General features: G+C 44.5%; 1 protein-coding gene across 1 annotated transcript in view; it reads left to right on the top strand.

Moving 5' to 3' along the window:
- DNAH8 (dynein axonemal heavy chain 8) overlaps window positions 1-22608 on the top strand; it is an 8835797-nt gene that overhangs the window by 4806292 nt on the left and 4006897 nt on the right. The window contains exon 41 of the mRNA XM_069608756.1: window positions 17074-17235. Coding sequence (XP_069464857.1) covers window positions 17074-17235 — 162 coding nt within the window. The remainder of the gene's footprint in view (window positions 1-17073; window positions 17236-22608) is intronic.

Genomic DNA, 22608 nt, shown 5'->3' with positions numbered 1-22608 from the left:
GATAGTGTCGGTGCCTGCCTGCGCCTGTGGCTGGATCCGCTACAGTGCTGCAGAAACGAAACAGCAAGCGGCAGCGGTTTCCACAGTGGGAGCGCAGCGGAGCAAAAGTCAGACAGCCACCAGCACAGCCGCCTCCTGGACGTCCGTTCCTTCCTTCCCTCGGTTCCTCCGGTCCTGTAGCCAACGTAGCACAGCCACTTCACGCTACGTGTCGGTCGGGGGTCTCTGCTTCTGCTCGCCTTCAGCAGGGATATTCAATTCCATCCCATCCTCGTCGCCATTGTAAGGATGATGGCAAGTGACAAGGTCATTATATTAAGACAGCTTTATTGTCTTTATTTCATGCAGCATAGTGAGAGACCCCCAACACAGGCCGTGTCCAGGGTCCAACTGACAGCAGTCAAAGAACAACATTCTAAAGCAATAGCACTCCATAATAGATGACACAATGGAGTTCTACCATAGAATGGCTCAGCCCTATTGCTGGCCTATGTTGTACTAACAAGAGATGCACTAACAGATATTGCATTTGGATAACATCCAAATGCACAACCTATATACAACAAGAAGGAAGGAAAATAAATAAATTAAAAAAAAACATTTACAGTACCACTTTTCTCATAGTCACCGTCAAATTCATTTAGATTCAGTTCATATCAACCCCTTCTTCAATTTTCCCCTAGATCCAAGTGTTGTCCTCAATGTCCCTCGGGATCTCTGTCCTTGCTCTCCAATCAATGGATCCTTCCTTTATTCCCAAGGTGTTCAGGGTTGAAGAAGGAATTTAATCAGTCTAGGTTGGAAGAACATGTGTTCTTTTTCCTAAACGTGTTCTAGGAATGGACCACAGGTATTCTGAAATGTGTTCAATCGGTTTTCCACAGTAGCTGTTCATTTCTCTACTCCCAAAATGTCCCAGACTTTAACCCACCAGTGCGCAATGTGGGGTCCTTCTCGCTCTTTCCAGAATCGGGCGCGCGTGAGACATGCCGCCATTAACAGCTGAGTGATTAGCCGCGCTCTGGGACCAGATTGAGGGTATGATCCGTCCACTGGGGTGTCACCCAGTACCATTATCAAAGGATCCAAGGGGAGAAGAGTGCCGCAGATATCCTTAATTTTGGACCTGATCTCTAGCCAGAAGGATTGAATGATCGGGCAGTGCCACCACATGTGTCCCAAATCCCCCTTCGCCCGACAGCCATGCCAACAATCATCTGGGTAATCTACATTTATTGCATGCAGCCTCTGTGGCGTAAAGTACCATCTATAACATATCTTAAGTGCACACTCTCTGGTAGTTGTACATCTAGAAGACCTGGGTGCCCTGTCCCATATTCTCCGCCATGATTCTGGCGCTATCTCTCTCCCTATATCCCTTTCCCATGCTGTCATGTAAGACAATTTTTCTACTTCTGGGACATGTTCTAGGAGGCGGTAGCAGGTTGCCACCTTGTGTGTTCGCTGCTCTGACCATTTTCAGCTGGAAAAATGGTGCTTACTAACGACTGAGACCTCGAGTCTCATGGGGCGCTTACATATGAATTATAAGAGGCAACCGAGCAGTAATTCCAATATGGGGCTTTTTAATATCCTGGTACATAAACGGAAAAAAGTATTCCGCAGAGCAAGAGCAGCTATTAAGAGGACCCCTTTCTTGTCCTGTGGGGACAGAGTGGCCCAATTAGCGTCTCTGTCTACTCAGTATATGAATTGGCTAAGGCAGCATAAACATTATACTAATAAGGCCAATGGGAAATTCATGTTTGGTCTATTAATGGACAATGATAACAAGAAATGCTGGCTAATTATAGGAAATTCCTCTCTGGTGACGTCTCGCGAGAGCTTAAACCAATATCTGAGATTTTATAGGTTAACGCCATTCCCAAATTGTGTTATGACAGAAATCCAGCTGAACCCGCGAATGACATCTGTATATAAGAAGTAGACACCCCCACTGGCTTTGAAAGTGGTGACATAATAGAAATAATTAATAAATGAAAGGCTTTACAGGCTCCTGGCCCTGATTCTATCGCCAATATGGTCATAAAAGCCAATCCAAACTTTTGGGCCTCTATTCTTCAGCGACTGTACTAGCTTATCATGGCGAGTGGCATTGTTCCTGCTAGCTGTAGGGAGTCCATCTTGATCCTCGTTTTTAAAAGGGACAACAGGATGGACCCCTCCAATTATAGGCTACTGGCCATGCTCAATACTAGCTCCAAAATATTCTCCTCACTCATTTTTAAAAAATGTAACAAATGGGTAGAGGAAAAGTGCATTCTTAAAAGATTTCAAAACAAAGTCAGAAAAGAACATAGTACTATACATAACATCTGTGTCCTTCACTATATCATGGCAGAGCTATTGAAGCACCTGAACAGAAGACTCTACCCCTGTTTTATATATTTTTGAAGGCTTTTGACTCAGTTTCATGCCCTTTGTTTTGGAGGAAGTTGAGCCAGTGGGGTATTGATTATTTTCTTCTTTATTACATAAAACCTATGAACGCAGACACTTCTGTTGTAATCCAGGTAAACCAGGAAGAAGCCATTGCCCAGTCCATCCCTATGAACCAGGGACTCAAACGGGGTGCGTACTTGCATCCCTGTTATTTAACCTATATGTATCAGACATGGACAATTCAATCAGGCCTGCTCGTAATTTCTCCCTCTCATCGGAGGTGATTCTGCACCTTGGTTAGCCTATGTTGACGACACCGTGCACCTCAACTACACCCCTAGAGGACTCCAGCCTTCCATTTACGCACTCTCAACTTATACCACCGCCAATCATCTGAAAAAAACATTTCTAAATCTAAAAACATAGTTATTGGAGGTAGAACCTCAAAAAAGGTTCATTTTAATTGGAAATTAGATCACATAACCCTTGAAGTGGTTGATAGATGCATCTATCTGGGCGCGCCAATTACATCTATCCCTGTACTTACCCTTTACAGTGACTTCATCATGCCTAAAGCCCTTAAAAAGTGGCTTATTATTAAAATGTTTGTAGCTAAAACAGGATCTATAATGTGGAGGGTCGGTTTACCATCTATCACAACATCATCATTCCTGGAGTGCTATATGCCTTGGAGGTATTTTCTGCATAATATGTAAATTGGTTGCAAATAATCGAGGAGAAGTTACTCCGATCCATGTTGGGTGTACCGAGTGCTGCACCGGTCGAGGCAATAAGATGCCAAATTGGCTTACTATCGATTAGTTCACTCTGGTTATTCCAAGGTTGTAAGCTGTTTCTTAAATTGTAATCTCTTCAGCCTGATCCTAATACCTTATTGGAACTCATTCTCAACACCTACCATTACTTGAATGAGAGCCCTAACTCTTTCCATCAGGAATTGCAAACCACAGTATTAATACACTTATGCAATATAGGCATATCGCTGGACCAAGCTCTGGGCCTACCAAATGTGCATCTTCTCTTAAAAAACAAAACAAGAGATTGGGACAGAGTTGGCAATATGTGGACATTTTCAGCAAATGTTGTACTCTGAGTTTTCAGTTGAATTTCCCTTGCACTTATTTGTCTAACTTCATTGACTTTCTTTGATTTAACTTGCTCACCACACGAGAGTATACTGGCGGCTGGTCCAATATACTATTTAATAAAAGAGTATGCCGACTTTGCAACCATGCGATAGAGACCAGTCGCCATGTTCTCACTGCTTGTCCAGTCCTGAAAGCATGTTACCAAAGGGCTATTAACGGTTCATATAAAACAAGGACATCAGCTGCATTTAATATTTGGAAGGATGCTCTAAGCCTTTGTCCTGTGTCTTAATATCAGGGAAGGAGGTATTGTGACATTGTTCTAGTTACAGTTTAAGAACAATTTGAGCTAGTTATTTGATCTTAGATGCATAGCTGAATGATAATTATGTGCATTTTTAATGTTTTTATCAGATGAATTGATTTGTTGTTTTATACTATTAATGTGTTTTATGTTATATCACGTGATAATACATTTGTAGTGTTAAATGTTTATTTTAAAACCAAATGCACAATAAAACAAAATTAAAATCAGAGGAGGAACATACTTAGCTTTATGAATAAGAAAAAGCAGATATTGTTTTTCTTCAAGTGACACATTTACAATATGAGAGGGCGGAATATATTTTGAATAAGGTATATGTAAGAGAATTCTCCAGCACATTTGCCAGCAATTCGAGGGTGGTGGCCATTCTGCTTAGAAAAGATCTGCGGTTACAGGTTGAGAATAGGTGTTTAATTCTTTTAAATCTTTATGCCCCAAATGTGGGACAGGCAGGTTTTTTTAAACAGCTAGAGGGTACCTTGGAAAATATGGGTGAGGTGGAGATTAATATTGGTTGGGATTTTGATTCTATATTGGATGAGAATTTGGATAAGTCAGAGTTGTCTCGTTCTTATGCGGAGGCCAAGCCTAGGAAAGATCTTACGAGACCTCTGTTTATATGGGACCTGCATGATGTCTGGCGTGACCTGAATCCAAAGAAGAGGAAGTATACCTTTCACTTGATTCCGCATGGGACTTTTTCTCATATTGATTTTTTCTTGTTTAGTATGGGCCTTTGCAGTGATGTGTGTGATGCTAGTGTAGGCAGTGTTGTGGTTTCGGATCATGCTTAGGTGGTGTTGGCAGTGTATAGGTCAATGGGAGGGCAGAGGAACAGTAGACAGTAGAAGCGTAATACATATTTGTTGTCGGACTCTTACTTTGTGATTGTGAGATCTTGCTATTTTTCCAGAAGAACTTGGGCTCCCTTAACAGATTATGCATTGCCTGGGATGCTTTGAAAGCTTTATTGATGGGGTAAAATTATTAGTTTTGCGTCTTACAAAAGGGAAAAGGTTGAGGTGGAGATTGTGCAGTTGGAGTGCGCTTACAAGCTAGTGGAGGAACAATATAATCATTCTCCTTCCGTACCGAACACATCTGCTATGCAGGGTGCTAACTGCTCTCTTGACGGTGTGCTGCACCCTAAGGCAGAGAGGGATTTGTTTTACAATCAGCTAGGTTTCTGGGAGAGAGATGAGAGATCTGGTGCGTTGTTGGCTAGTCGATTGAAAGCGAAAGAGAAGGGGAGGCAGGTGTTTTTTATTGCAAATGATGATGGTTCTCTTTTAGGAAGAACTGAGGATATTTGTGACGCTTTTCGGCAGTTTTACGCATCCCTATATAGTGATGATGGGTGCGTTACAGAGTCAGAGGTGTCTGAATATTTGCACCAGGTTGATATTCCCATTTTGGGTGATCTTGATAGGATTTGTGTGGAAAGGGAAGTTAGCCCCAGGAAGTTGTTGACTCAATGGAAATTATGTCTGCTGGGAAATGTCCTGGACCAGATGGAGTCTGTATTGAATTCTATGCTACTTGTAGTCATTCTCTTGCCCCCTTTATAGCAAGGCTGTATGCAGAGATTGTTAGCAATGAGATGGTCACTGACTCTATGCAGACTGCAGTGATTCCTAAACCTTTCAGCGACACATCTGGAAAAGATGTTGGATTTTTATTTGCTGGATAAAACCAGTAATAACTCTTTTTTTCTGCATTAACGCCAAGTGAATTTTCTGCCATCCACCAATTTGGTGAGTGAAAGATTGTTTGAACCTCTGTTGTATTAGCCTGTGGATCTTTACCAAGCCTAAAAACTATCATCAGACAAATTTTGCAACGTGATGTCATAGTCCAACAAAATGTAATGAAGCGGTTTTAAGTAGATGTCTAACCAATTCGCACCTTGAAACACTTGAAACACTTGTGTATAGGCACGTTACAAATGCCACATCATATCATGTCACAACCCCAGGTCTCCTGCTGAGACCACCAAGGCTCCCTCCTCTCACCAATCCTTTTGAACCTTTACATGGAGCTTCTGGGCACTTTCCACAAAGATCCCAGTATAGCCATCCACCAATAGACAGACGATACTCAGTTGTACATGAGAGTAAATGGTGCTCAGGACATCATTCGTCTCTGCGACTACCTAGCCATCATTCAGTCCTGAATGTCGATTGCATACCTTAAACTAAACCCATCCAAGATTGAATTTGTCCTCGTCGGTCTGCCCGCTAAAAAACAACCTGTCCAACAATGCTCAATGATATGCGCTTAAAAGGATTTGATCAACAAATCTCAGACTCAGAAAAATACTTTGGCTTCACCATTCACAGCAATCTTTGACACACATAGCCAAAAATGCCCAAATAACCTGGCACAGAATCTCTACCGTTCGAAATATGAAACCCTTCATCCCGCAGTTCGACTTCTGGACCGTAGCGCAGGCCCTTGTGGTCTCACAAATCGATGGAAGAAAGGCTCTGCTGACAGGCTCCTAGCTGCTCAGTTAGCACCCCTAAAAGCAGTCCACCATGCTGCAGCACGTCTTATTACGGGAGCACAGAAATTTGACCTAATTACCCCCATTCTACGCAAACTGCATTGGCTACCAATCCAAGCCAGGACACTCTTCAAGACTGCTTGCAACGTGCTTGCCTTGGAAGCAAGACGACACAGAGCACACAGGTTGGATCCCCGGGTCCGCGCTTAGAAACCTCTGGGTTTTAAGCGCATTATAAATAACCTATCTACAAAGCAGTCACGAGTAGCACACAAGCGTACCTGATAGCTAAGCTCCACATATCTGGTGGCACAAGCTCCTTGCGCAGCAAATCAACCACCCGGCTTGAATCACAACTCACCAGCAAAGTTAGAACCACAAACAATCCTTCTCTTGTCATGCACCCACCCTCTGGAACTCGATCCCGGTGTCGGCTCAGAATGCCCCCACAATTATCCAATTTTGCAAACCTCTCAAAACATGGCTCTTTCAACAACACCTGACCAAGGACTAATTCTAATGGACACACATAATGACGCAAAGACCTCACAGTAGTGCGCTACTGTTAAAAGATGCCAGCCGAAATGCCAGCTATTCACACTATGTACAGCGCTCTGCTGCTCTCGAGCAAGGTCTGTGCTTTAAAACAATAAAATCTAATTAAAATCAAAAATGTTAAAAAGTGCTGGGGACAAACATGCTCCCTGTGGGGCTCCACATTCCACTATTTCAACCCATGATTGCTGTTAGCCAATTGTTACCCCAAAATATCTATTGGTAACGAAGGAAGATAGGCAATTGATAGCTTCATCAGACATATGCACAGCTCCTTTGATTCAGTCAAGTAGTGTGGAATGGCCTAGGGTATCAAATGTGGAAGATAGATCCAACAATATCAATAGTTCAGATTCGCCAGCCTCGATAATCTTTGATAAAACATCATTAATATCTATAAGTGCTATTTGGGTGCTTCTATTTGGTTTAAAACCAGATTGCTGCTGGCCCAAGTGTTCGATGAAAGAGCTCAATTGTGTTGTGGCTACTCTGTCTAATATCTTCAGCAAGAATGGCATATTTGTTATGGGTCCGTATCTTGAGCATACTGAGGGATCTAAGTTACACATTTTCAGTAAAGGAGTGATCTAGGCTTATTTCAGTTCACTAGGGAAAATAGCATTTTCGAAGGACATATTGATGAGCTTGGTGAGTGCCGGACTCAGAATAGCTGCACTTTCTTTGATAATCATACAGAAAAATGGCTCCCCCGGACAAAAGTGGGTTTGAGGCTCAACAGAGAATAAGCAGTGTCCTGGCTCGATCCACTGGAAAAGTTGAAAGTAATATCTGCTGTACATGGATGATAGTTGGAGGCTAATTTGGTTAATGTATTTAAGGGGGTTCTAGTGGTCTCCAATGGGATATATGACATTTTTTAATTTCTGGTGAATCTTAATGATGTTGTCTGTGAAGTACTCTTGGATGGAATTTGACCATTCCTCAGAAGACTCCAGGTGTCTTCGGAAGACTGCAAGTGTGTGTTGTTGTTTGTTTTCTTGGACAAGGAATTTAGAACACCAAACAATTTTTGGGTGGAAATTGTAGTTAGATTATTTTGGGTAGTGTAATATTTTCTCTTGCTTTGTAAAATAGCTTGCCTGCATTTGGAACAATGTAACACGAAATTCCGAGTGTTTACTTGGTTGGGGTTTCTTCTCCAAATCTGCTCTAATTTCCTTAGTGCTTGTTTAAGAAGTTGAAGGTTAGAAATGTACTATTTCTCTGTGGATCTATTGGTGTAACAAGTTTCATTTGAGTAGTGTCAATACAGTCGAAGAGGTCAGCAATATTCTGATTATATACTGTGACCATAAGAGCTGGGTCCATTAGACTTGTCAGAGTGCGGGCCAAAATAATCAAATGGGGTGCTTGCAAATGTGTCCAAAGATCATGTCATGACCTAGGTTCTGTAAGGGAGGCATGGTATCACAAGTATGACAATGATCCAAGAGTTACAAGTTTTAAAACCTTTATTAAATTCTTGGGGTTTGGGAAAAACTCCTACTTTGCCCAATAGCTATGATGGGAGTAGTCTCTACCATCAAATTATAAAGAAAACACAGTCCTAGCCAGTCTTTGTCAAATCAAAATGGCCTATACTAACAAAACCTAATGCCTGCCCTATCTCTTATACAAAAGGTGCGTAAAGGGGAATGTGTGTGCAAAGGAAGGTCAGTGTCCTAACATAAAGGATCACAGTGGCTGAGTCAATGCTCCTCCTCACGTTGGACAGCACGGAGGAAGGCGGCCCCCATTAACAGGATGACACACTCTCGCTCAAGTTATCAAATAAAAAAGGCAGTTCAAACCGTGAGTCGAGGCCCGGTTTGCCTTCCATGTTAATGTCACTACCAGGTCTCTAAAAGTTCTTTCACAGTTCAGTTCACGTGGGTCCCCATCTGTTGGGCTCAGACCTCTCAAGGCATCGAGAGTTCATATAGGTCTCCCTTTCAACAAAGAGTACCTGATTCAACATAGATCTACCTCAGCCGAGCTCGGACCTCGCAATCATAGCACTCACAGGGGTTCCCTTCCCAAAGCTTCATTCACATTTGTTAGGGGTTTCCTTCCCCTAACTTATTTCAGGTTTCCGGTCTCCTTAAGTCGGGCTCGGACCCTTCACTGATGTCAAAGACTTTCGAATGTGCAAGGCTTTTACAATAGACCTCCACAGAAACCACTTCAGCTATCCCTTATGTTATTTATCCCAGTGTCTCTTGGTATTGGTAGTTCCATACCACAATCAGAAAAGTTCAAAGAAATCATCCTCTTAAAGCAATCACCTTTTAACTTCCCCTTTCGTCATGGTTAATCTTCCGTATTTCAGAGTTCGTTCACTTTGCCTCTTTATAACAAGACATCAAATATTTTGCAGATAATTTCGAGTGGGCTATTTCCTTTCTCCGGACCACTCCACTACTCTGTATCACTGGCTTCACAGTATTCGGTAACTTAAATGTTCACTGCTGTTTTGCTTTCTTTCACGTCTCATCAGCATGCACATAACCTGCAATTGTGAGATACACTGTTGCGGCTTCAATCTTTCCTTGGCACAAACCGGCCTTTCATGTCTTTCGCTAAATCACCTATTGTGTGCATTCCTTTCTGGTCTTTGCAGCTTTGATTCATGAGTCAAAGTTGATACCACAGGCTTGGCCTCGCCTCCCCAACTCTGTCGTTCATCCGGGAGGGTCACTGGTGTCCTTGCAACACAATGCAGGTTTCTTTCTGTCTGGGATTTGGCTTTCTCCACGTATCATTCACGGTTTCCGAGAGGCAATGACCTACTTCAGGGATCTTCAGGGTTTCCCTACACTTCACTCTGGTCCCTCGATTGGTCATCCTGCTCCAGTAGGTTCGTCTTTGAACCCGAAGATCTGCTTCTTCTCGTGTCTCACCTTGCTCAGAGTGTGTCTCTATGTTCCGCCTTTTATCTGTGTAGGGGGAGCTAATGGGTATGTGTTTAAGGTCAAGGGCCTGACTTTGCTTCATTTAATTAACGGGTGTTACGGAGAATTCTCCAGAATGTCTATTTTCCCTTACCTACTGAATCCCTCAGCAGCTTTCCTGGATTTCTACGATTTATTTTTTTCACCTGGTAAGAGTGTGACCCTTTTTTCCCACTCTTACATGTGTTTTGCTGTGTGTGTTTAACATGTTTGTGTTCATAGATTGTGGAGCCTCACCTACTCCATAGGTATCATCTTTTTACCGTGTGTTACACAGCACCCTCAGTGCAGTGGCACAGGGTTGTCTTTTTCACATTTCCCACTTCAAACTCCATTTTCTGGGAGTGACTACTGTCTCCCAGAACATGTAAAGTTGCCATTGACTTTATTAGTCTTTTTAAATTCACAGACCCAGTACAAACTATCTTACATAGAGTTCTGGAAAAGGTTTAGTTATCCGTTTTTGTCTGTCTCTCATGGAACATTATTTCGTTCCCCTTTCTTTAAGATTTGGCTGATGGAAGTGTTATATACCATATTTTTTCTACCGCGGTTTACTTTAATAGCCTCGGTACTGTTTTAGGCCTCGAACTTAAATCTGCTGGACCCCATTTACTTTTATTTGGTTCCGGCTGGGTTTATTCGCCATTTCTTTTTGTAAAAGTCTTTCTCGTGTTTTACTCTGCGCGCCAAACTAGGTTTGGTTCCTTTGTTCGCCGTCCTTTGGTGGGCTTCTGCAGAGAAGCCCTCCTTGGGTGCCTGAATGTCTGAGGGGGACAGGATGTGAGGGAGGGGTTTGAGACTTCCTGCACAGGGTCTCCTTGGAGACCCATGTCGCACTCTGTATGATTGGCTGTGGCGACTGTCCCGTCAGGACAGCCACCCTGCTGTGTGATTGACAGCCAGGCTGTGTGAATGGGGGAAAACTGCATAAAAAGCAGGTCTCTGGGTCTAGGAAGGCAGAGTCGCCACTGGATCACGAGAACCGAAGAGAAGCTGAAAGAAGAGGACCATTACCACAACTGAATCCCCTGGTGAAGCCCTGTTGCGGGTCTGAATCTCCAAACTTCGGCGACAGAGAAAATCTGCAAGGAATCTTCATCCCGTAAGCTGCTGGGACCAACCAGTTTGCCAAACACCAAGTAAGGTCTCCCTCCCCTGGTCGAATTTGCTGTACATCACTGCAGTGAACCGGATAGCCAGGAGGCTCGGACCCTGTTTGGGTTTTAAGGAGCGCACCTTTTAATTGTTGCTCACTTTACTCTTGAGATAAGTCTGGCTGCTCAGCCATCGCTACCACTTTACTGTGTAGTACAGGCTTGTACCAAAGGTCAATTTGTACTTGCACTTGTAATCTTAATCGTGTGTGGTGTTCGCAAAGGGTACTGCACATGATTCTGCCTAACAATGGGACATGTCCAATGAGATATGTAAGTGTTAGCCTCTTTACTCACAGTCATCCTCTTCCTCAGCCCAGTGTTTGTGTAGAAGGGAGGCGGGGGACGTGGGAGAATCCTATAAAATAGGATGGCGAATATGCACAGGAAAGTGGGGAATACTGCATCTCACCATTGGTTGCCTCACCCCCACTTCCTGAATATCCCCCACCCAGGTGATGCTCCCGCACTGGTCCACCCCCAGGGTCTGGATCAAAAGGTGATGGCCGTGCCCTGGCCACCTTTGGTTTCGCACAGTACATTGAAGTTATGGTCTGACCATGTTAGGCTCAATAGGGAGGGGTTCTTGGCAGAGATGTTCCTAGAAAGATCCCATCAATAGTCCTACCTTTATTGTGGGTAGGGCCTATTGGCATAAAGCAGAAACCCAAAGTGTGAAAAAAGTAATAGTCATTCAACAGGGTTACTGTCTCCCTTTCATGCAGCGTCCTCTGGACCATGGCCCTTACATAAGCACCTTGCCTCCAGATCTCATCCTCTTTGAGGAGCTCGCGATAGAAGGGGTACTACACTCGGAACGAGGCAAGGGTTGGTACTCCACCTATTTTCTGGTGCCGAAGAAGGACATGGGCTTGCATCCCATACTGGATCTGAGGCTGTTGAATTTGTTCCTGCACAAGGACGAGTTAAAGATGGGTACACTAGCCCAGATCCTGCAAGCCCTCGATCTGCAGGACTGGTTGATATCATTGGATCATCAGAATACCCACTTCCAGGTGCTGATTCATTGGAAACACATGAAGTACCTAAGATTTGTAGTGGGCAAACATCACTACCAGTTCAAAGTCCTGCCGCTTGGCCTTTCTTCGGCTCCCAGGGTTTTCACCAAGCTGCTGGCAGTGGTGACGCCTCACTTCAGAAGGGAGGGCATTCATGTCTTTCCCCTGCTTGGATGACTGGCTCGTCCGAGCCTGTCCTCAGATCTAGTGGCAGATAATCCTTTCGACAAAAGCACTTTATGGCACAGCTTGGGCTTTTCCTTGAACTTCAAAAGGTCTCGTGACTCACCTTCGCAGTCTCTTCAATTGATCAGATCAGTCTTTGACACTTGCCTGGGCAGGGTGTTCCCACCCAGGGACCAAGTGGCAAACATATTTCAGATGGTCAATGTCCTCCAATCCCGCCTTTCTGCGCCTTCTGAGCTTCATGGCCTCCTGCAGCTTAGTAGTACCGGAGGCGAGACTGCCTCTTTGTTGCCAAAGGTCACAGCTGCAGGGCCATCCCTCAGACTTTTTATGGGTCTCAGACCAGGTGGCTCAGGATCTTGCGTGGTGGGTCATGCAAAACAACTTGTTTCATAAACCTTGGCCCCAGGTGACAGTGGTCATGGACACATCTCTGACTGTTTGGGGTGTTCACATGTCAGACTTGACAATGAGCAGACTGTGGTCTGCCACTGAGTCTCGGGATCACATTCAACTTGCTTGAGCTGAGGGCAATCAGACAGGGCCCGATTACCTTTCTCCCCTAGGTGAAACCTAGGGCTATCCTAATCCTGAAGGGCAACACAGTACCCAGGTTTGGCAGAAAAAGTCACAAAACCACAGCGCTTGTATGAATAAATATCAAGAGTGCACAAAGGCTGCAGGTGCCTGAGAGGTGTGGGAGTACTGCCAAGTACAACCCACTGTTGCAGAAACAATTAGAGCACGGGCAATTCTCAGTCACACTGCGCCCAAGAGTGCAATATCGGCATGTGTTGCAAGTAATTGAAGAGAGATGTGGTTATAAATCCGATGGGGCTGCTTCCTTTCACATCACTTTGGCTTTTCCTGCTGTGCTGAAATTACCACAATTGCAAAGCCGTGAGAGAGTTTTCTAGCACTGTCCTTCATTCAATTTATCTTAGGTCCCATCTCCCATTTACAGCCTCGGATGTAGAGTCGGTTTAGACTCGAAACACGTGTCAGGCTACTTTGCAAATAAATCCATCGGATTTATAACCACATCTCTCTTCAATTACTTGCAACACATGCCTATATTGCACTCTTGGGTGCAGTGCGACTGAGAATTGCCCGTGCTCTATTTGCCAACACAGTACCCATGCATTACCTCAACAAGCAAGGTAGTGTGGCGTTGTTGCCTCTTTGCAGAGAAGCAATGTTACTGTGGATTTGGACTCTGGGCAACAGTGTCTATCTGAGGGCAGCCCATATAGCCAGAAGAGAGAGTGTCTGGATGCCTTGAGCATACAAACTCCGGCTTCCCACAAATGGGAGCTCTGCCAGGATGTTCTGAAGGAGATCTTTTCCTTTTTGAGAACTCCTCAAGTGCACTTCTTCACTTACAGGTTGAACAGTAAGTGCAAGTTGTTATGCTTGGCAGGGAACTCTGCGGGACGGACTGACTGTTGGGTGGTTTTTCAACCTCCTCTATGCTTTTTCCACCAATCCCTGTCATTCTGCTGGTTCTAAGGAGATTGCACCTGTTTGGAGTCACATTGATCCTGATCTCTGCAAACTGGGACTGGAGAATGTGGTGTCCAGAAATGCTGGACATGTCCATCTGCCCTCCTGGTGCCTTCTGAGGAGAATTGACTTGCTCTCACAATCATAGGGACAGGTTTTCCAACTGAAGCTCAGCTCCCTGAGCCTTCATGTTTGGCTACTGAGAGGATGGGATACAAGAAGTGGGACTTGTCCCTTGATGTCCTTGATGTGCTCCTTTCAGCTCGGAGACTCGCGCCACAAAGACTGTTTATGCCTGCAGATGACCAGTTTCCTCCACGCCAGTTTCTTGTCCCAGCGTGGAATATAAATTTGATTTTGACTTTCCTTATGGGATCTCGGTTTGAACCCCTCCATTCCTGTTCTATTAGTTTGCGCTCCCTTAAGGTGATTTTCCTGGTTGTCATCATTTGAGCAAAATGGTTGAGTGAGCTTCAGGTGTTATTTTTTAAACCTCCCTACTTGGTTTTCTCCAAGGTGAAGGTGACTTTGAGAGTGAGGCTTTGAGAGTGAGGCCCTCTTTTCTTCTAAAAGTGGTCTCAGATGTTCAACTCTCTCAGAAGATTCATCTTCCGGTGTTTTTTTTTTCTCTGTCTCATCCTTCCAAGGTAGAAGAACAATTCCATCGACTGGACCCGGTGTGGGCCCCCAACTACTGTGTCTCTCGTAAAGAGGCTAGGAATGACAACCAGCTTTTCATTGGTTATGTTGGTGCTCATGCTGACAGGGATGCGATTAAACAGGGTTTCAGAGCCTACCTGAGGAGTGACAGCCACCTCTGCCCTGCAGAGGGGAGTCTCTGCCCTGGACATCTGCCAGGTGGCAACAAGGGTGTCTCTGCATATGTTTGTTTAGCATTACTTCTTGGATTGCCTTTCAGATAAGGGTGCCCACATTGGTTTGGCAGTCCTCCCAAATATTCTGGTTTCGTTGGTGTTTTTGTTCTTCTCCCTCCTCCAGATTTTCGTACTTCTTTGGGAGTTTATCATAGATGAGGATTTCTTGAAAGGAAGGAATCTGTTTAAAGAACATATTACTTACTCTCAGTAATATTCTTTTTGATGGATGTTTCGCCCACAGATTCTTCATCGCCCTCCATATCTGCTCCCCCTTGTTGGATAACTAGTAAGTACGTCATTGTACCCGCTGCCCCTCAGCATCAGAGTGCTAGGGAAAAAGCGTGGAAGTGAGGTCACAACGCCTCCATATATACTGGGCACAACATCATGTCCGGTGCAGGGCGTGTAGAGGCTTTGGAAGGAGCCGACGCTGCACCCCCTAGCAGCAGAAATGTTTCTGAAAATTTGATTTGATTTTGATTTGATTTATTTATTTATTGAGCGTCTTACACCAAGGCGCTGTACAATGGAACAACAAATACAGAGAATTATCAACAATTAACATTGTGAGCAAGAATACAACTTGAATCATTCTAAAAAACAGTGCAAGGAGCAATTAACTGAGAGGGGGGGAGAGGAGTGGGGATAGGAGTGTTGAGGGGGCAGGAGAAGGATAGAATAAGTGTAGAAGAAAGGGGAGAAAGAATGTAATGGGAGAGGGGAGAGAGGAATTAAAAGAGGGGAGAAATGGGGGGGAATGGAGAGGGTAGGGCGGCTTCAAGGTGGGGAATGGAGAAGGAGCGATTTAAGGGAAGTGCGAAATGAGGTGAAGGTAGAGGAAGAGCGGATTGGGAGGGAGAGAGAGTTCCAGTGGACCAAGAAGGTGGTACGAGCGGAACCGGGAGGAAGCACAGGGGGAATGAGGTACAGTGAGAAGGAAGTGATCAGCGGAACAAAGGGAGTGAGAGGGAGAGTACAAGGAGAGAAGGGAGGAGAGATAAGGAAGAGCAAGACCATGGAGGGATTTGAAAACAAGGCAGAGAAAGTGGAATTTTAGTTGTAGGTGGAAAGGTAGCCAGCCAAGGTGAGAGAGCGAAGAGGAGATGGAGTCGCGGGAGGTAGGGAGACAAAGGGTACCTATGGCAGAGTGGTGTATGGATTTAAGACGGGCAAGCTGAGAAGAGGGAAATCCGAAGGATAGAGAGGAGCAGTAGAAGAGGCAGGAAAAAATGAGCGAGGAAATTAGTAGTTTGGTAGCATGGAATGTGAGAGAGGAGCGGATTTTGCAAATATTGTAGAGGTGGTATCGGCAGTTGCGGGAAGTGAGTGAAATGTGTTGCGAGAAGGAGAGAGAGGAGTCAAATAGAATGCCTAGATTGCGAGCATGGGAGGAGATAGGGAGATCGGAGGGAGATGAAGAACAGCTGCGATGTGAATAGGATATTATAGATGAGCAATCCATGCAAGAAATATAAATCAGAAAGAACATTACAGAGTTAAGTAATTATTTTATAACACAGTATTTTTAATATGCATTGCCTTTGCCAGCCATTGGTGGGGGAGGAAGGGCAGCAGGGAAGGGGGATAGGGACGTTTCATGTGGACACAATGGGTCCGGTGGTATCCTGCCAGTAAATCCGGTGGGATACCACCAGAAAGGTAATACCATTACTGACACTTGGTTTACCGGCAGAATACAAGTGGAAGTAAGTGCTGGAATTCCTCATTCCAAGACTCCATGGGGGGAATTAGGGTGGGGGTGCCGGAATAACACATTAATTCCGGACCAACATACTTATAATGAGACCCAATTACTTTTACATCAACATTTTCCTGCCTTGCATTCAGGCTTTGGAAATAAGAAAACATGTTTGAGTATAAACATTGTTTGCCAATCAGGGGACTAATGAATCGAGTACACTTTAGGAAATTGTAAATTATTAAATTAATTCAAAACAACCCTATGATTTGTCTTTGAAACATACCTTACCTTACATAAAGCCATTAAGTCCATTCACTCAACTTTCCATTTGGTGTTTCTAGTGATTTCACAGGAGTAGGTTGACATTTCGATTGAGACTCTGTTCTCTAAATGGCTGTACCCAGCTATACACATATATATTTGAAAATTGCCATGTTTTTCACATCTGTCTCCAGTGGAGGCCTCAATACACAAAAGGCGTTTGGTCTTTCAATACTTCTTCAGTAATACAAGGCCACACAATCATTGAGATCTAGCTGACGTGATACAAATAGCCAACACACCCAATTGGAAAACTATTTCAACACCACTGCATGGAAAATGATTCAATATGGTGTAGGCTAGTTGGGCTATAAAGCTCTGGGGTAAAGAATTTCACTAAAAGCCAATTAGTATTGTTATTTTCTATTAACATATGTGACCCTAACAAATGCAACTATGTGATGTTCATTTTCAAATAACCTTAAGCTTAACACTTTTTCCAAAATGTTTTTTTCCAGCTGGAAGCTCTAGTGATGGCAAAGGGACCTGTTGAACTATGGCTAGGAGATTTGCTACATATACAACAGTCTTCATTAAATAATATAATCAGAACAGCGTTTTATCAAATATTCGAGGCAGGATTTCAACTATTGCCCTTTCTTACTGAATTTCAAGCCCAGGTACTGTACACACAGTGTGTTAGCACTATAGAAAACATATATTTGCTATAGATTAGAGTGTTACAGCATTTGTATTTCCTATTCTGATCGCATGGATATTTTGGTATTCAGAAGTCTACAATTCTATAAAATGTGACATTTCAAAGTGAATTAATTGATGAAATATTACATCCTTTTACATCTTTGGCGTGAGACCACTATTGCATGACCCAATATATGTCATGTTGAGTGAATATATTCTATTTTCTTTTGAGATTTGCATAGAAAAACATTAACCAATTTGTCCGGGCTCACTTCTCAGACTATCCGTCAGCACATATGTTCCGAATCTGCAGTTTATTACACAGCTTATGATTTTCCCAGAATTTCAAAAAGTCACACGTTTTGCTGTGCCAGTCCTGCCGATTTATTGGGGCAGTCTTGGATACTCACTTGGGCACAACCTTTCCACCCGAAGACTGAGTAGCAAACATCTATCTGATGATTTGTGTCCTTCAATCTTCTGGACAAGTTCCTGCCTCAGCCTTTCTGCGATTGCTGGGTCTCATGCCTGCTGCATCCTGGTTGTGTTGGAGGTCCGGCTCTGAATGCGGTCACTTCAGTTGTTTTTGAGTTGCTGGTGGTCACAGTGTCGGGGCCACATGTTAGATCTTATGCAGGCATTTGCTGTGTTGCTCGAGAACTTTCATGGCGGTCCCTGAAAGACAACCTGCTGAAAGGTGAATTGCTTTACAAACCCTTGGCTTCTGGTGACGGGTTGTCACTGATGCTTCTCTGACTGCTAAAGTGCTCACCTGTCATATCTAATGGTGAGCAGACTATAGTCTGCAGCACATCGACTTGCTGGAGTTGAGGGCATTCACACTGGCCCTGGTTGCCTTCCTTCCCCCTGTGAAAAGCAGAATGTGTGCTAGTTTTGAGGAACAACACTGTAGCACAGTGACTATGCACTAAGTCAACAGGTTAGATGCTGTGGAGTCCTTGACAATTTGCAGACAAGCAATGCGACTGTGGTCTAGGCTCTAGAGAACAGCATCTCTCTGACAGCTTCCCCTCTTGCCGCAAATAAAAATGTCACAGCAGATGCCTTGCGCTGACAGACTTCGGCCTCCAATCAGTGCGAGCTCTACCAGGACGTTCTGCAGATTTTCTCCCATTTGGTAACTGTGAGGAATTGACCTCTACCCTGCACAAGTACATGAATGAGCAGAGGCTAACGCACATACTCAGCCCCCACACTTCTACATACCAGGAGCCAACATAATCATAAAGACAAAACAGGCACACTTAAGAGATATACCTTCTTTGCAGTTTGTGGTGATGTGGCCCGATGGAAGACTACACTCTCAAGAGGGGTATTAATTTGGCTCAGTAGCAACCCAAACAGCAAAGTATAACAGTCCAAAATAAAGGAATGTCCAATCAAGATTCTATGAAAATATATATTTACACTTTAATAACTAACCACAAAACACTGCAAAAACCCACCCCTTTAGAAAGAAATCAGAATATGCTAAATAGCAAGATTTCAAGATACAGAACTATGAGTAATGAGACAAGGAGAGAAAAGGCAATAAAAACTACAATGTTCAAATGATATGTTGTTAAGTTGCAAAAGGGATTAATGTGGCCTTTCTAGTTCTATGGGCCAAAATGGACATGGGGGGGGCAGATATCAGCCAATAATACAACAGCAGTTTCTTTGTGGTTTGACAACGTCGAACAAGGCTTCTCAGTGCTGTTCAGCAGTGTGAAATGCGGCAGTCACAGCTGTACAATGGCAAGCAGATGTCGAAGCAGGGTTGAACTGAAGAAGGCTACGGTCAGAAACGTTACTCAAGTGGTGCAGACCGTGGAGGTCATCAGGTTCGATTCGGTAGTCAAGGTTAGACGGTAGACTGGCTGAGGACAGAATGCGTGGGCGAGTCGGTTCAATACAGGAGCTCAAAGAACGCAGTTCGATAAGAACACTAGGGTCAGTTCGACTGGTGACTCGTACATTGATAAAGAAGCTAGAGGTTTGAACAGCAGTTCAAGCAGAGTAGATGCTGCAGTATTTCTTTGTTTGAGCCGAGGCAATGATGCGCTTTCAGATGGCACAGTGCGGCAACAAATGGGTTTGAATGTGCAGGACAGCGGTACAAAGTTCAGCGAGTGCCAAAAGAACACAGTTGAATCACAGTTCGAAGCAGTTCGACAGCAAAATGGTTGGAGTCCTGGCGGTCTTGGCTCTCAGAAGCTGTGAGCACCACTCCCGGGTCTCAGAGACTTTTCTTAGGCTCCAACACGGGGGAGGCTGGCACACACCTTTCATGGGTCTTTCAACACAGTGATGTTTGGTTATTTCATAAAAATTACAAGGAAATCCATACATTTTTGGTACAAACACATACAACGTGTATCATTAATAATGATAACTGCAGAGAGGACAAGGTCCTTTACAATGGAGTGAGACAATGGGACTTAAAGACCAGATGTTGCAGGGGAAGGTGGGGATATAAACCAGGCATGAGAACAAGACAGAATGACATACGAACTGGATGGTGGAGGAAGTATGCAATTAAAGATTGAGGGGTGATGGAAAAGTGCTGTAGGGTTGTCTGTGAATGGTAGGGAGAGAGGCAAACAAGGTGATGCAGTAGCATAGAGTGCTTGGAAACAGGTTCTTCAGAGGGAAGGAAGGTTTTGAGGTTGGTTTTCAATAGTGGTAGAGTTGGAGTACTATAGAGAGGGACAGGAAGAACATTCCAGAGTAGGGGAGCATGGATAGAGAGTGGAAGCCAAAGGGAGCACATGTGACTCTAGTGGTGGCAAGGAAGTGAGCCGAGGATGATCGTAACAAGTGAGGAGGAGAGTAGGGAATGAGATGAGCAGATTGGTTCTGTTGGCGAGTCCATGGATATTTTTGAAGATGTAGGGAAGAATTTTTTACTTCTCCAGCATTGGATGTTTCATAGATTCAGATGCTTGAGTATTCCCTGTTGTCAGACTGGGAATCCTCGGTGATAAAATAATTATTAATTTTTTTTTAATATACACACATTGGTACATAGAAATGCATGAACATAGTCCATTATGGCCTATGAGCCATTCTATTGTGTATAGAATGGCTCATAGGCTCCTCCACCTCACTTTGCTCCTTTATGACCCAAACCAATGAGGTGGCAGGGCTTAAGCGCCGCCCCCGGCAGCCATCTTCAGATTTTTCCCCGCAGTCTAATTGACACAGGGAATCCTCAAGCTCTCTGAGCGTTTTCAAATTTTTTCTTCAAGTTTCACAGTAGGTCATATTTTAATATACTCTCCAGTGGTTTTTGGGGCTCCAAAAAAACTTTGTTTGACCCTGAATTCATCAAATGAACTTTCTCTTCAGATGGATGACCTTCAGACTACCAAGAAGCCTTCCCTGTTCAGGGAATGCACATCACATTTGCAAGTCTTTTTCAACTAAGACCCTACAAGAAGACTTCTCCTGCGTTTGGAAGCCAAGGGGCTTTCTTCTGACGAGGAATCTGCGAAGACAGCCCCTGTTCACTCCAGCAAATCATCTGAGAAGCAAACTTCTAAAAGAAGGGCTCTTCAGTGGAAAGGAGCTCCTCTCCCACTCCCAAGAGCAAGAGAAGCTGGAAATGATACCTTTCCTACCTCCCCAGGAGTCTACAAGCCATAGGATGAAGCATTCTACGGCAAAAACTACCTCCAAAGGTAAGGAGGAGTTTGCAAAAAAACAGGGGGGCAGTCGTCCACAGAGAGGCCGTCTACGAGCGGCAGTAAAGGTAGAGGCCCGTCGTCCACCAAGCTGTCAACGACACCCTCATCGACGACCACCACGCGACAAACCGCATCATCCATGACTAAGTCCTTAGTCCTTGTCAGCGAGTTTGTCATCCATGAAGCAATCGTCGACGAAGGAAGCTCATCATTCGTCCATGAAGCACTCGTCCATGAAACATTCGTCCATGAAGCACTCGTCAACGGATAAGTTACCGTCCACAAAATCTTCTTCCACACACTCGTCGACGGATAAAGGCAAGCCACCGTCCATGAAATCTTCGTCCACGGACCCGCCGTCGACGAAGCCATCGTCGACGAAATCTTTGACCATGGCTCCATCGACGGTACCGCAAGCTTCTTTACCGACGGAAGAATTAGGGCCCAAAACGGCCCTCGCTGATGCCACTGTTACGCCAGCCAATGAAGACAGTCTTCCTGAGTCTATAGAAGCGCCGCCTCGGTTTGTGGACACTCTTGAACCACAGGGAACACAATTATCTCCCTTAGGAGAAATGCCAGAGCTACCTGACGTAATCCTGCAGGAGGAGTTTTCAGACACTGAGTTTGTTGAGGAACAGCATTGTCTTACACCTAACAAACACAGTCCTCCTTGGCAACCTACTACAGAGGTGCTTGCTGATCCTTATGATCCTGTGCTCATGTTATCAATGCAAAGGATCATTGAGGAGTTCAACAGACGTCAAAATGAAAAAAGCAAGTCAGCTGTGCCGAGGGAACCTAACCTCCTTCAGAGAGATTTTTCACCTCGACAAAGCACGCTAAGACATTCGCCTTCCAGGAGTAGGCCACAGAAAAGGGTACGTTCACCTGAGCCACCATGCATGTCTAGGAGCAGGCACTCAGTGCTTCACCGACAAGGGTCCCTTCTCCAGCATCGTCACACAGGTCAAGGTCTCCAACTAGAGATCCAACGATTGTACCATACTCTGTTTCGGTCTCAGACTGGCAAGAAGATCATTTCAGAGAATTTTCTGAACCATAAAAAGACGAGGTCACGCTAGAGCCGGATACTAGTGAATGGGACGATTACATTGTCGAAAAGCCTAGAAAGAAAGATTCGGCAGGTGGCTCTTCACCTCCGGATGATCTAGTCTCTTTTCATACTATCATCGGCAAAGCCGCAGAATTGTTTCAGTTACAGGTCACATCGGAGGAGAAGAAGTCGGTGCTCTATGAGCACAGGGACAAACGTAAGAGAGCTGTTACTACCATTCCTCTCCTCAACCCCATTTGGGAGTCCAGTTCCAAGATATTGGCCACACCTTTATCCACTCAGGCTCTAGTTTCCAGGCCAGAGAAAAAATACAAGGCTCCGGAGTCTCATTGTCTACGAGGTCATACAAAACCGGATTCGGTCATCACAGTAGCAGCTAGTACAAAGTTGACCAATCCAGCATCACCTCTATCAGCCCGACCTGACAAGGATGGTCGCAAGCTAGAGGCTAAGGGCGGGAAAGTGTCCGCATCAGCATTACTTACCATCAGAGCGGGCAACGTACTGGCCAGGACGGCGAGATTCGACCGCAAGCTTTGGCCCTGCATGTCCAAGCTTGCCAAACAGCGACCTGTAGGACTCTA

This window comes from Ambystoma mexicanum, chromosome 4q, assembly GCF_040938575.1.
Source record: "Ambystoma mexicanum isolate Mex_15411 chromosome 4q, UKY_AmexF1_1, whole genome shotgun sequence".
Lineage (NCBI taxonomy): Eukaryota > Metazoa > Chordata > Amphibia > Caudata > Ambystomatidae > Ambystoma > Ambystoma mexicanum.
The sequence above is the reverse complement of the archived record's forward strand: the minus strand, read 5'-3'. Positions and strand labels throughout refer to the sequence as shown.